The 12,818-nt window shown below is 45.4% G+C and overlaps 1 protein-coding gene across 4 annotated transcripts in view; it reads left to right on the plus strand.

Annotated features, from left to right (window-relative positions):
* Positions 1-2,118: 2,118 nt before the first annotated feature.
* The window catches only part of CPSF6 (cleavage and polyadenylation specific factor 6), a 56,002-nt gene continuing 45,302 nt past the window's right edge, over positions 2,119-12,818 (plus strand). For 2 of the 4 annotated variants that reach the window (XM_068276706.1, XM_068276708.1), the window contains exon 1: positions 2,119-2,295. In XM_068276706.1, the coding sequence (XP_068132807.1) occupies positions 2,236-2,295 (60 nt within the window). In that variant the 5' untranslated portion in view covers positions 2,119-2,235. The remainder of the gene's footprint in view (positions 2,296-12,818) is intronic. The other 2 variants (XM_068276707.1, XM_068276709.1) reach the window with 1 other exon arrangement.

Raw genomic sequence — 12,818 nt, forward strand, 5'->3', positions numbered from 1 at the left:
GTTCAGATAATTCTGATCGGATTGGTTGTAAATATTCTCCGTTGGTGGACACAATCGATTATGAATGAGTGAAAAAAAATGTCATCCAACTGAATTTTCATCTAACTAAAATTTAGATTTTCTTGTTGGTTGTAAAAGATAGGAAGCAAAGATTGGTTCGTTAATGGTGTAGTGAACGATGTATTACAATATTTCACTTCTGATCAGAATTTCTGATCGCTCGAATGATTTTTCTTTTAAAATTGGATCATTAGTGACCACCTTTATACTCATTTAACCTGAGGAGGGCGGTCATCTAGGGATCCCCTTGTCCCCCGATGCCCCCATGAACCCATGCCACCGGAGCACCGGAGTAGGGGAAGAGCCCCTAGTCCATGGATTGGACAACAGTTTTCGGAGAGAGGAGGCTTTTTCAAGTTGAAGAAAAAAAAGTGAATGTGTCCATTTAAAGGAGCATCTCAACAAGGTAACTCCAGGTGACTCAAGGTGCCTGATAGTTGTTCTATGCAGTACCAAGAAGAGTATTTAAAGGGTTTCACTAACTTATATGTTTCTTCTCGAGTGAATGTGATTTTAATGAGGGCTCGTTTCCACTATCGCGAATCCGCATGCGTCCAACGCATGCGGATTTGCACATGTAATGCAAGTGGATGGGCCTGTTTCCACTGTAGCGTTGTTGAGGTGCATTTTTTTCAGCGGTGAAAAAACGCACAAAAGAGCCACAGAATTTGCCTGCGAGTGGAATGCATGCGAATCGCATCCAATGTATTTAATAGGGAAATCGCATGCGATTTCCCCATGCGTTTTTTGCCGTACCAATGTAAATTCACACAGGCAGTGACATGGTTAAAATCGCATATACCCTAACCTATGCTAATTCGCGGCAAAAAAGCATGGGGAATCGCATCCGCATGCGATTTCATCAGCGGTGGAATCCAGGCGATTCCGCACCGCAATAGTGGAAACGAGCCCTAAATGTTTTTCATTTTTTTTAAAGAATTTCTTCGCATTATGGGGAGATTTGCTTAAAAATAAAAACAAAGAAAAACAGTGCTCAGATCATTTTAATTACCTATATTGTGGGGTGGGGGGGACCTTTGGCTACCTATAATGGGGGCTACATCTTGTGACTTATACTGGGAGACTACATGTGTCCACTAACGATCCAATTTGTAGAGAAAAATCATTCAAGCAATCAGATAATTCTGATCAGAAGTGAAATACGCCATCAACAAATCTTTACTTCCTGTCTATCACAACCGACAATAGAATACAAATTTTGGTTAGACGAAAATCCAATAGGATGACTGTCTTGGTTTTTTTTTTATAATCGTCCATAATTGATTGTGCCCATCAACAAAGATTATTTACAACCAATCTGATCAGAATTTCTAAGCACTTGAATGATTTTTTTGCTAAAAATTGGACCGTTAGTGGCCTCCTTATTTCTGAGTGCTGCACAAGCGCAGAGTGCTCCAGCAGGGCGGGCGTATGTGGCCAGGCATGCGCAGTACGCCCGGCTACCTGCAGAGAACGGGGCTGCTAAGGGAGAATCTAGGAGGCTTTAGACCATGACGAGGGTGTGATCTGCATAGAGGGGGCTCAAGGAAGCCCAGATAGATATAAAACTTTTTTGACCCCTTGTCTCAGGGTCATTTTAAAAATGGTGAACCGCGGATAAGTATTTGCTTTCTGACAACTTTGGATATGTTTTTGGTGGTTTTCAGTGTGCTTTTACAGTGTTTTAAACTACCTATAACAATTTATGCAAACTGTAACAATTAACAACCAAAATATATCATAAAAACAGTATTGAATATTGTGTACATGAAGAAAACATTTTATCTTCGAAACGTTGTAACTCGAGTCGTTTGTAAGTAGGGGACTGTATTTACAGCAATTGCAATCCTTTTGACAAAACTTGCTTTGGAAATTTACTGATAAATTTGTCTTGAAAGAAGTCAGAAAAAACAAAAACCTGCTGACTGGTCCCATTGTAATAAAATCAACATAAATAACAAAGCTAGTACTGTACCATAGGCCAAAAACACGCGTTTCAATAAAGTTGTTCACATTCAAATTGAAAAGCAGCTCTACTGTACACCTCTCCCCCTGCTGTTATGCATCGACGGGCGGAAGTGACGCAGGTTTTCCCGCTTGGCTCCCCGTCTATCCACCATAGTAGCGAGTTCGCGACATTCTCCTGTTCGGCCTTCACGGCTGCCGTGGCAGAAGATGGCGGACGGAGTGGATCACATAGATATCTACGCGGACGTGGGCGAGGAGTTTAACCAGGTAACGTGCAACACGCATGTCTTCTCCCCGGGCAGAGGCGCGCTTCGGGCGGTTGTGTGCTGCTGTATGGGAAGCAGACGGGCTTTCTGCAGCAGCGGTGCCAGCAACACCTCCGTTACTTTCTATCGTTGTGGATGGACTAGAGGCTGAACACGGTGGCTGGAGAGAGGCTGAATCCGGGACGCGACGTTTTCTTTGTGTAGGCCGCATGTGGAGCAGGCCGCAGAGCATGGGGTCATCGCCCCGCCTCCTCCACTCTACTGCTGCTCACACATAAACAATAACACCGGGACTGTGTGTGAATGCGGCCTTTGCAGCGCTGCGCCCATCTATAAGGCCTCCAGTCTCTGAAGTCTATGTGCCTCTGTATGTAGGCGACTGCCTCCGATATGTAAACGTTCTCTACGCTTGTTTAAATACATGCTTTTTTTTATTAAAGTATTTTTTTGTAAGATGGAAACAGAGCTTCTAGCCTACCTGAAGCAAGGCTAAAAATTCAAATTGAATAATGTGTTAATTCACTAAGGTAGGGCACACACTTGTAATTGCAAATCAATGAGAATTCCATTGTTTTCATCCATGCTACGTTTTTCTCTACGGTAAAAAATCAGGACAGCTTCCTACTATTTTTCCACATATGTGTGTTTCTAACTCTGTTTTATCCTGCTATTGCAGAGCAAAGAAGAAAAAACAAAAACTGACTGTGATATGGGACAAGTGTGCACTCTGCTTTACTTCTAAAACTTAAGTGCTTGAGGGCTGTGATTGGCAAAACCCTGTGATCCGAAATTGGATCGGGCCTAGTGAATGTTTAAGCCTGATGCAGCATAGTTTTAACTACAGCTGCTCCTGAGCACAGCTGAACGCTTTACCATGATCAGAAGCTGATTTCATTGGCTCTTGACCCTGTGATCACTGTTAGCCAATCACTGTGATCACAAAAAAAAAGGCTCTGGTACTTAAAAAGCTGACGCAAAAGGGAAAAAAAAATCATACATATGTGGGGCTACATTCGGCCTGATCAGTCCCTCGCCGTCCTCCTCCGCTATGGCTTCCAGTAACTTAGGGAGTCTGGGCTTACTGTGCACTACTACGCAGTACTACTGCGCAGACACACAGTTCTCCCAAAGTGCACATGGCCGCATTGCACCTGCAACGACTGGTTGAAGTCACTGGGAGGATCCAGGCGGTGGAGGAGGATGACGAGGGACCGATCAGGCTGAAGGGGGCTAGCCCCAGATAAGTATGAATTTTTCCTTTCGATTCATCTCAGGTACACTTAACTTTCCTGGCGTTCAATCTCCCCAGGATTTCTGTGCAAAAGGTGATCCAATTAATTTTCATAACCTTTTTTTCCTGTAACTTGCCAAAATGTGTCAAGCAAGGGTCTGGTATATTATTATTATTTATTAGATTTATATAGCGCCAACATATTATGCAGCGCTGTACAATAAATAAGTTTACAGACAATAACAGGGGTGACAGAACAATACAGGTAATAGACAATAGATACAACTAAATACAGGTAATAGCAAAAAGATACACAACACAATGCAGACAGTAGTACAATGCCAGATCATAAACTGGAGTGGTAGTGGTAACAAGTTCCAAATTCTGGGTAAAGTGCGCACAGTTATGTATGATACACAAGGGGAGAGGGCCCTGCCAAAGGCTTACAATCTAGAGCGAGGGGTTGGTGATACAAAAGGAGGGGGTGCAACAAGAAGTTATTGGCAGAAAGGATTAGGGCAGTGTTGAGTTGATGTAGGCCTCCTTGAAGAAGTGAGTTTTGAGTGCTTTTTTGAAGGTGGGAGCGAGTCTGATGGGCAGTGGGAGAGAGTTCCACAGGATGGGGGCAGCTCTAGTGAAGTCGTGCATGGGAGTGCGAGATGCGTGGGGTGGTTAAGAGGAGGTTGTTGGAGGAGCGAAGTGGGCGGCCAGTTGTATATCTGCTGACCAAGTCAGAGATGTAGCTTGGGCAGGACTTGTGTATGGATTTGTAGGCCAAACATAGGACCTTGAAGCTAATTCTGAAGTGAATTGGAAGCCAATGAAGGGATTTGCGTAGAGGAGTCGTGGAGACAGCGGTGGGAGGAGTAGAGGAGTCTGGCTGCTGCGTTCATGATGGATTGTAGGGGGGCTATGCGGTTTTGAGGGAGGCCTGACAGGAGGGAGTTGCTGTAGTCCAGGCGGGAGATGAGGGCATGGACAAGGAGTTTGGCAGTGTCTGGGGTCAGGAAAGGCCGGATCTTGGAGATGTTGCGTAGGTGGAAATAGCAGGCCCTAGCTACGGTTTGGATGTGGGAGGTTAAAGAGAACCCGAGGTGTGTTTGAAGAATGTTATCTGCATACAGAGGCTGGATCTGCCTATACAGCCCAGCCTCTGTTGCTATCCCAAACCCCACTAAGGTCCCCCTGCACTCTGCAATCCCTCATAAATCACAGCCGTGCTGTGAGGCGGTGTTTACATCTGTAGTGTCAGTCTCAGCTGCTCCCCCGCCTCCTGCATAGCTCTGGTCCCTGCCCCGTCCCTTCCCTCCAATCAGCAGGGAGGGAAGGGATGCAGGCGGGGACTGGAGTTCTGCAGGAGGCGGGGAGAGCAGCAGACTGACACTACAGAGATAAACACAGCCAGCTCTGACAAGCTGTTTGTCAGCAGCATGGCTGTGATTTATGAGGGATTGCAGAGTGCAGGGGGACCTTAGGGGGGTTTGGGATAGCAACAGAGGCTTGGCTGTATAGGCAGATCCAGCCTCTGTATGCAGATAACATTCTTCAAACCCACCTCGGGTTCTCTTTAAGGAGAGGGCAGAGTCCAGGGTGACACCCAGGCAGCGGGCTTGTGTGGTTGGATGAATGATTGTGCCATTGACAGCGACGTAGAGGTCAGTGGGGGGTGAGGCAGCACGGGGTTGGATTGGTCAGCTATCCTTGTCTCCCTGTTTATCAGAGCTGTATGGAAGAATAGATCTCACTGTGCCCATAAAACACGCCTCTTTCACCCTTCTGGCCCGCCCTTGTATCCTATTTACCTCCTTCTCTGCCTCTCAGATCTCACACATGTGCGCCTGCACCGCTTCACTACAGTCCACAGCAGCGAGATCTGAGAGGCGGTAACAGGATTGGGCGTATCACCCGGCATCAATGACACCCGGCGTATAAGACGACCCCAACTTTTCAGAAGATTTTCAAGGGTTAAAAAGTAGTCTTATACGCAGGAATATACAGTAGCTATGACTGACATCCTTCTCCTCTGATGAGCTCTCCTCTGCATACAATTAAACTCCTGCATAATTCACTCAAATAGTTCCATCTTCACATCTAAAATACCTCACAGAATTACTTTACCGACAAGAAATCAGCTGGTCTAATCTCTGTTAGAAAAAGTGGGCGTGGTTACTCCTTGTTTTCCTTTGTGAAGTGTGTTATTACTGAGGCAGGGAACACACTTGACTTTAAGTTTTCCGCGCGCGTTTTTCTGCATACCGTATATACTCGCATACAAGCCGAATTTTTGACCCCCAAAAAGGGGGTCAAAAGTTGGGGGGTCGGCTTGTATGCGAGTCTTCCCTGGTGGTCTAGTGGTGGGTGGTCCGCGCCCCGCTTCCCTCCCCGCTCCCCCCGCGGCCGCCGCTGCTATTACCTGCTTAGGCAGCGGCCGCTTCCTAATCCGCGTTCCCCTTCTGTTTCAGAGTGTATCACAGCAGCGCGCCCGGCGCTGCTGCTGTGACGATGCAGAAGGGGAAGGAAAGAGCGGTTCCCCTGGTAACGGCGATACAGATCGCCGCTATAGGGAGCCGCGCTCTTTCCTGCACTCTGCATCGTCGCAGCAGCGCCGGGCGCGCTGCTGTGATACACTCTGAAACAGAAGGGGAACGTGGATTAGGAAGCGGCCGCTGCCTAAACAGGTAATAGCGGCGGCCGCGGGGGGAGGGGGGAGCATTACCTACCTATGCTGGGCACTATACTGGCTAAACTGGGCACTTTACGAGCCATACTGGGGCACTATACTGGCTAAACTGGGCACTATACTGGCTAAACTGGGCACTATACTGGCTAAACTGGGCACTATACTAGCCATACTGGGGCAATATACTGGCTAAACTGGGCACTATACTAGCTAAACTGGGCACTATACGAGCTAAACTGGGCACTATACGAGCTAAACTGGGCACTATACTAGCTATACTGAGGCACTACCTACCCATACTGGGCGCTATACTGGGCACTTTACTAGCCATACTGGGGCACTATACTAGCTAAACTGGGCACTATACTAACTAAACTGAGGCACTACCTACCCATACTGGGCGCTTTACTGGGCACTATACTGGCTATACTGGGCACTATACTGGCTATACTGGGCACTATACTGGACACTACCTACCTATACTGGGCACTATACTAGCTATACTGGGACACACTGGGGGGCTGCACCAATCCAGCATTTCCTACCCCTGGCTTATATGGGGGTCAATCATTTTTCCCTGGTTTTTCAGGGAAAAGTTGGGGGGTCGGCTTATATGCGGGTCAGCTTATATGCGAGTATATGCGGTACTTTTTCTGCACACCAAGTGTGTTTCCATGCAGGAAAACGCGCGCGTTTTTTCACAGCAGCTGATGTAAATGATAGAGGAAACTGCCAAAATGTGCAGAGTCATCATGCAGAATGTCAGTTTTTTTTCTGCGTGCGAACAACACAGTAAGTGTGCACTAGCACATTGATTACCATGAGTTCTCAGTTTTTCTGTGCAGAAAACGTGTACGAAAACTGTCAAGTGTGTTCCCTGCCTGAATGTTAGACCAGGTCTAAAACATTACACCAAACCATCAGTAGACTAAAAACCATCTGTAGACTAGTCTAAACTGCTTAGTGAATTGAGACCATTGTTATGGCTGTATGGTCCACAAGCTTACCGGATCTTCGCACAGAGCATCGTTCCAGTGCAAGGAGGGTTTCATCTTCTGGCCATGCCTGCCGCACGGTCAGTTGAAACCCAAATCAACTCGCGTTGAGTCGAGTAGAGGGCCCCAGTATACAGTGCAGGAGAGTATTGATGTGTATGCACATCAATACTGTTCACAGCATGTTTTGTATTGACGTGTATAACTGTCAATACTGCTCGGGAGGCTAAGGGGCCAGAGCCTGCTTGTTCCCAAAAAGTTTAAAAACGTGTACCCACAGGGTAATCAAAACAAAGCATGGGAGTTGTTTTTATTACTGGGCTTTCCCCCTTTTACTGGCCCTATAGCTGGCTCAATGTTGTTTGGGTTGGCTTGCAGCCACTTCTTTAGTGTTTCCTATGTGCAGTCCACTTACTAGTTCCTTAGAGGTGTCACTCAATATGTTTCCTCATTAGTGTGACTGATCGCTGTCAGATCAGATTGTTTGGGAGTGAATTAATTTCCTGACTGATTGGAAGCAATTGAGAGGTGATCAGATATGACAGTAAATATTTATCTTTGTTCATATGATGCAATAGTGTAAGCAAAAAACAATTGAATGAAACATTAAAAGGCAGAGCCATCCTAGGTATGTGTATACGTTGGTTTGGCATTTTACATCCAATCAAACCAGTTGAAGATTTAGTGTTAAAAGCAGGGCTGTGGAGTCGGTACAAAACTCTTCTGACTACAACGCCGACTCCTCAGTTTATGAAACTCCGACTCCGGATACCCAAAATGGCCTCGACTCCGACTCCTTAGTCTAATACTTAACTGGGCTTTGGATTTTGTACAAAATCATCCGACTCCTGACTCCGACTTTTCAGTTTATGAAATCAATGACTCCGACTCCAGGTGCCCAAAATTGCCTCGACTCTGACTTCGCAGCCCTGGTTAAAAGAACAAGCGACACCCATGCTAACCTAGAAATAAAAAACACATAAGTAGAGAAATACTACTTCTACTTACATAACAGATGTATTGTGCTATCCACATAATGATTCCTGTGAATTTTATAAAGGAAAAGCAGAAAATCCTATTCTAGGCAATGGCCATTTTACCAGGGCTGTGGAGTCGGAGTCGTGGAGTCGGGCAATTTTGGGTGCCTGGAGTCGAGTCGGGAAAAAATGCACCGACTCCTAATGAATTTGTAACTGTAATTAAAATAGAAAATATGATAAAATGTTCTATTTCTCAGATAATAGTCATTAAAAATAATGTATATATACAGTAATAGCTGTGCTTAGTCAACAAAAATGAAATAAATCAATCAAAATTAGTTACTTGTGCTGCTTCAATAAAGCAGTTCCCGTATTTTTAAGGTCAGATATACATTTCTGATTGTGACTGTATATATGACAGTGTTCTCCCCAGAATTTTTTCCCAGCCGGGTGGCATGAAAAAGTAGCCGGGTGGGAAACACTAAGTGATGCTAATGGAGAAAGGCATCTTGCACTGAATGGTGCCGTTTTGATGTGCAATCCGATAAAGTGCTGCTAAAGCCGGATAAAAAGGGGCTGTAGACAGGGTGACTAATTTAGGCCCAAAACCACACATCCCCACAGACTGTTTTGTTATCTAATTCAAAAAGTCTCACAATAGTTTTTGCTGTCATAGCAGTAGCACACCCAGTGTAGACATGCTTGTTGTTTGTCTATGCTAAACAGCATCCACTACAAAGGAAAATAAAAGTGCTTGGGGGTTTGTGCTGTGGCTTCTCCCCTTAAAAAAAAAAATCAAGCACTGGTAAACAGACATACATACTGTATACAGGAAATACAGTATATAGAGGACAGGGGGGTTGAGTAGAAGAAGTGAATGCAAACTGAAGGGAAGAGGAATAGGTGTGTCTGGGAGGGAGATAGATTGTCTTTGAGGGACAGAGAGTGTGTGTGAAAAGGACTGGGAAAGGGGAAAGAAAAAAGAGGTAGAAAGTGTGTGAGAGAGAAATGTATAAGAGGGAGACAGACTAATGCAGAAAAGAAAATGTATGTGAGTGCACAGCACACTGCATGCAGGAAGTCAGCAGACTGATGTCCAGGACAGCTAGCTATGTAACGTCTCTGGCAGAGCAGTGGGGGAAGGGAAGCAGTAGTGGCTGTAAAGTTGTTTGATACCTGTCTCGGTAGCACAGAGACGGCAGCTGACAGTCATCACAAGGATTCCCTTGCTCGGGGACCATTACTGATATCAGATAACCATCTGCCCTGCTGCTGCTCTCCCCGGCATGAGGCATGAACGAGTGCTGCTCCACGCTGTTCTCTATGTGCTCTGAGCTCTGATCGGGGGAGGCTGGGGCACGTGCTGGGAAATGTCCTTCATGATGGGAAGACAGTAGGAGGAGAGCCGTTCTCTGCACTACTCAGGCAGATCAGTGAGTGACTCATCAGAGGGAACACAGTAAGCCCACGTCTTCAGTTCTTTCTCTAAATGCTCCGACTCCTTCAAAGCTCCCGCGGTCTGGCTTGTAATGTCAGGAGCTGAGGAGGGCGGAGATTGTGTAAGAGTGACAGCGGCCAGCTCCAATGCCACAGCCGCTGAGCACTGTGCTGTGCTGTGCTGGACGAGTGTGGAGGACGGCAAATACGCTGCAGACAGGGAGTGATCACAGCAGCCGGGCGGGGACTGACCTCCAGCCGGGCGCTCCGCCCAGTTAAAAGGCTCTGGGGAGAACACTGCATGATGTGTACACAGGAATCTCTTATATATACTAAATAACATCTATGCTGTAAGTATAAAGCCTGATGTGTAGCCGTGTCACTAATAGAGATGGTCAACGAGATGGAAATAATTCTGCATTGATGCTGATTTATGCAAATGTATGCACTCCCTTTGCTGATGAAATCAAATAATTTGATATGTTGTTAAAATTTGGTTTGGTGACTTCAAATTAAAGGGTAACTGAGACGGATGAAAAGTAAAGTTTTATACATACCTGGGGCTTCCTCCAGCCCCCTTCAGGCTAATCAGTCCCTCGCTGTCCTCCACCACCCGGATCTTCTGCTATGAGTCCTGGTAATTCAGCCAGTCAGCGCTGTCCGGCCGCATGCCGCTCCCACAGCCAGGAACATTCTGCACCTGCGCAATAGTGCTGCACAGGTATAGTATGCTCCTGGCGGCGGAGTGTGTGCATGCGCACTACGTTCGACTGGCTCAAGTACCTGGACTCATAGCAGAAGATCCAGGTGGTGGAGGAGGACAACGAGGGACTGATTATCCTGAAGGCGGCTGGAGGAAGCCCCAGGTATGTATAAAACTTTAATTTCATCTGTCTCAGGTTTACTTTGTTACACAGTAGTACTATACTCTACATATGCACTCCCCACAGAGCTGCAGGGAATCCACTGAGAATGCTGTGCACATTGAACACAGAGGTGTTGTCTGTTTACAATCTCCTCATTCCCCTGCAGAGTACCTGCACATCATTCTTACATGTACCCACACTTACATTGCCTAGGGCCTGATAGATGTTCTTTGTTCCGGTTTGTACCTTTTACAAGTACTCTTACCAAGGACTAGTTTTAGTCTAAATGTAATAAATATAGTAGTCTACATATCCTTCTCACTTCAGTTGTCTTGTAAAATTCCTAAGCGTTGGCAGTTGAGACGAATTTCATGTTACATACTTTTAATCAACAAAATTATAATATGCAAATTAGAGGAGTCAGAGTCGGTGGAATCCTAAACTGAGGAGTCGGAGTCGGTGGATTTTTGGACCGACTCCACAGCCCTGCATTTTACCAAGCCAAAGCTGACATCATATCCTCCCTGACTCTTGTTTTTCCCCTCCCTTCTCTTGTTCATTGTGTATTCATTAGCTGCCCTCCTCCCAGAGTCTTCAGACACTCACACTGAGGTGTATACTAGGAACTGCACTGTCTTTTTTTTTTTTTTTTTTTTCCCCTCCCCTCTCCAATCGCTGAGTCACCTCAGCCTTGCTTGTAAACACAAGTGAGCAGAGATGTTTCAGATAAAAAGCTAGGCAGAGAAATGGAAGAGGAATATATTCTAGATAAAATCTTTATCACTTAATACAAGCAAACCAGTTGCTGTTGAAATTTGAGTTTTTATGGTGACAATACTGCTTTAAAGAGGAGCTGTCAGCCATACTATCTTAGGAAAAAAACAAAACACATATATAAGTAGATAAATACTTGCTCTACTTACATAACATATGTATTGCGCGTCCATGTTTTTGATTTTAGTGATTTTTCTACAGCAAAAAAAGAGAAAATCCTTCTTGGCATTTCCCATTTTAACACTGGCTATTTTGAAGCCAATCTTGATGTAATTTCCTTCCTTACTCTCCTCTGCATTGCCCGCCCTCCACAATAGAAAGTGCATTGTCTTAGCATGAGAAATATTGGCCAATCTGAGAGGAATTTAGGTGTGGGAGGGGAGAACAGGAGGGAAAGAGGCGTCAGCCAATCAGGCTGCATTAGTTAAGTCTGAGGGGAAAGGAGAGAAGCAAAAAAGGACAACCCAGCATGCCCTGCAACCTCCTTCGTGTGTACCAAATAAGAGTCAGGTAAACTGGGGAATGATCATTTATCAACAAGAAAAGTAATAGTGATTTTTAACTTTTGGATTGCCTGGTTAGCATCCTTATCACTTGTTTACCAGATAAAAATAAAAATTGATTTTTGATTTTATCCTGTTGAAGCGTTATGACTTTAAAATGAGTCTCTGCACTCTCTTCCCTACAAAATCCTAGATAACACTGTTTAGTTATTTCTGAGCTGATTAAAATGTTATACATTTGTAACAGAATCAAAGCAAAGCACTCTCCTTCCCCTAGTAATTCAATAGCATGCCTAATGAATTAACAAGTGAAAATATAAACATTTTAGGAGCAGATAAATGTAACAATTAGGTAGTGTATACAATGTGTTACTAATAAATTATCAAAACAAAAGAAATGTTTGTAAATAGGAGAAATCGACAATGTGTGGGTTTAATGTACAATAAGACTGTTTACATTAAAGGAGTTATCTGGCAAATGTAATGAAAATACGGGCTACTTACCCAGGGCTTCCTCCAGCCCCAAGCTCCCAGCACATCCCTCGCCGCAGCTCTCCCCGCAGCAGTTCGCTGCCTCCCGGTCCGCGGTGATGACTTCAGGCTGGCCTGTACTGCACCTGCACGAGCGGCGCTGTCAATCACCGCCACGTGGACTGAAGCGTACTGCGCCTGCGCAGTATGCTCAGGTCCACGTGGCGGTGATTGACAGCGCCGCTCGTGCAGGCGCAGTACAGGTTGGCCTGATGTCATCACCGAGGACCGGGAGGCAGAGGCGGCGAACGGCTGCGGGGAGAGCGAGGGAAATAAAAAAACACATATATAAGTAGATAAATGCTACTTCTACTTACATAACAGATGTATTGTGCTATCCACGTAATGATTCCTGTGAATTTTATAAAGGAAAAGCAGAAAATCCTATTCTAGGCAGTGGCCATCCTGCCAAGCTAATGCTGACATAATATCCTCCCTGACTCTTGTTTTCCCCCCTCCCTTCTCTTGCTCATTGTGTATTCATTAGCTGCCCTCCTCCCAGAGTCTTCAGACACTCTGACTGAGGT

The sequence above is a fragment of the Hyperolius riggenbachi genome, chromosome 3, assembly GCF_040937935.1.
Source record: "Hyperolius riggenbachi isolate aHypRig1 chromosome 3, aHypRig1.pri, whole genome shotgun sequence".
Lineage (NCBI taxonomy): Eukaryota > Metazoa > Chordata > Amphibia > Anura > Hyperoliidae > Hyperolius > Hyperolius riggenbachi.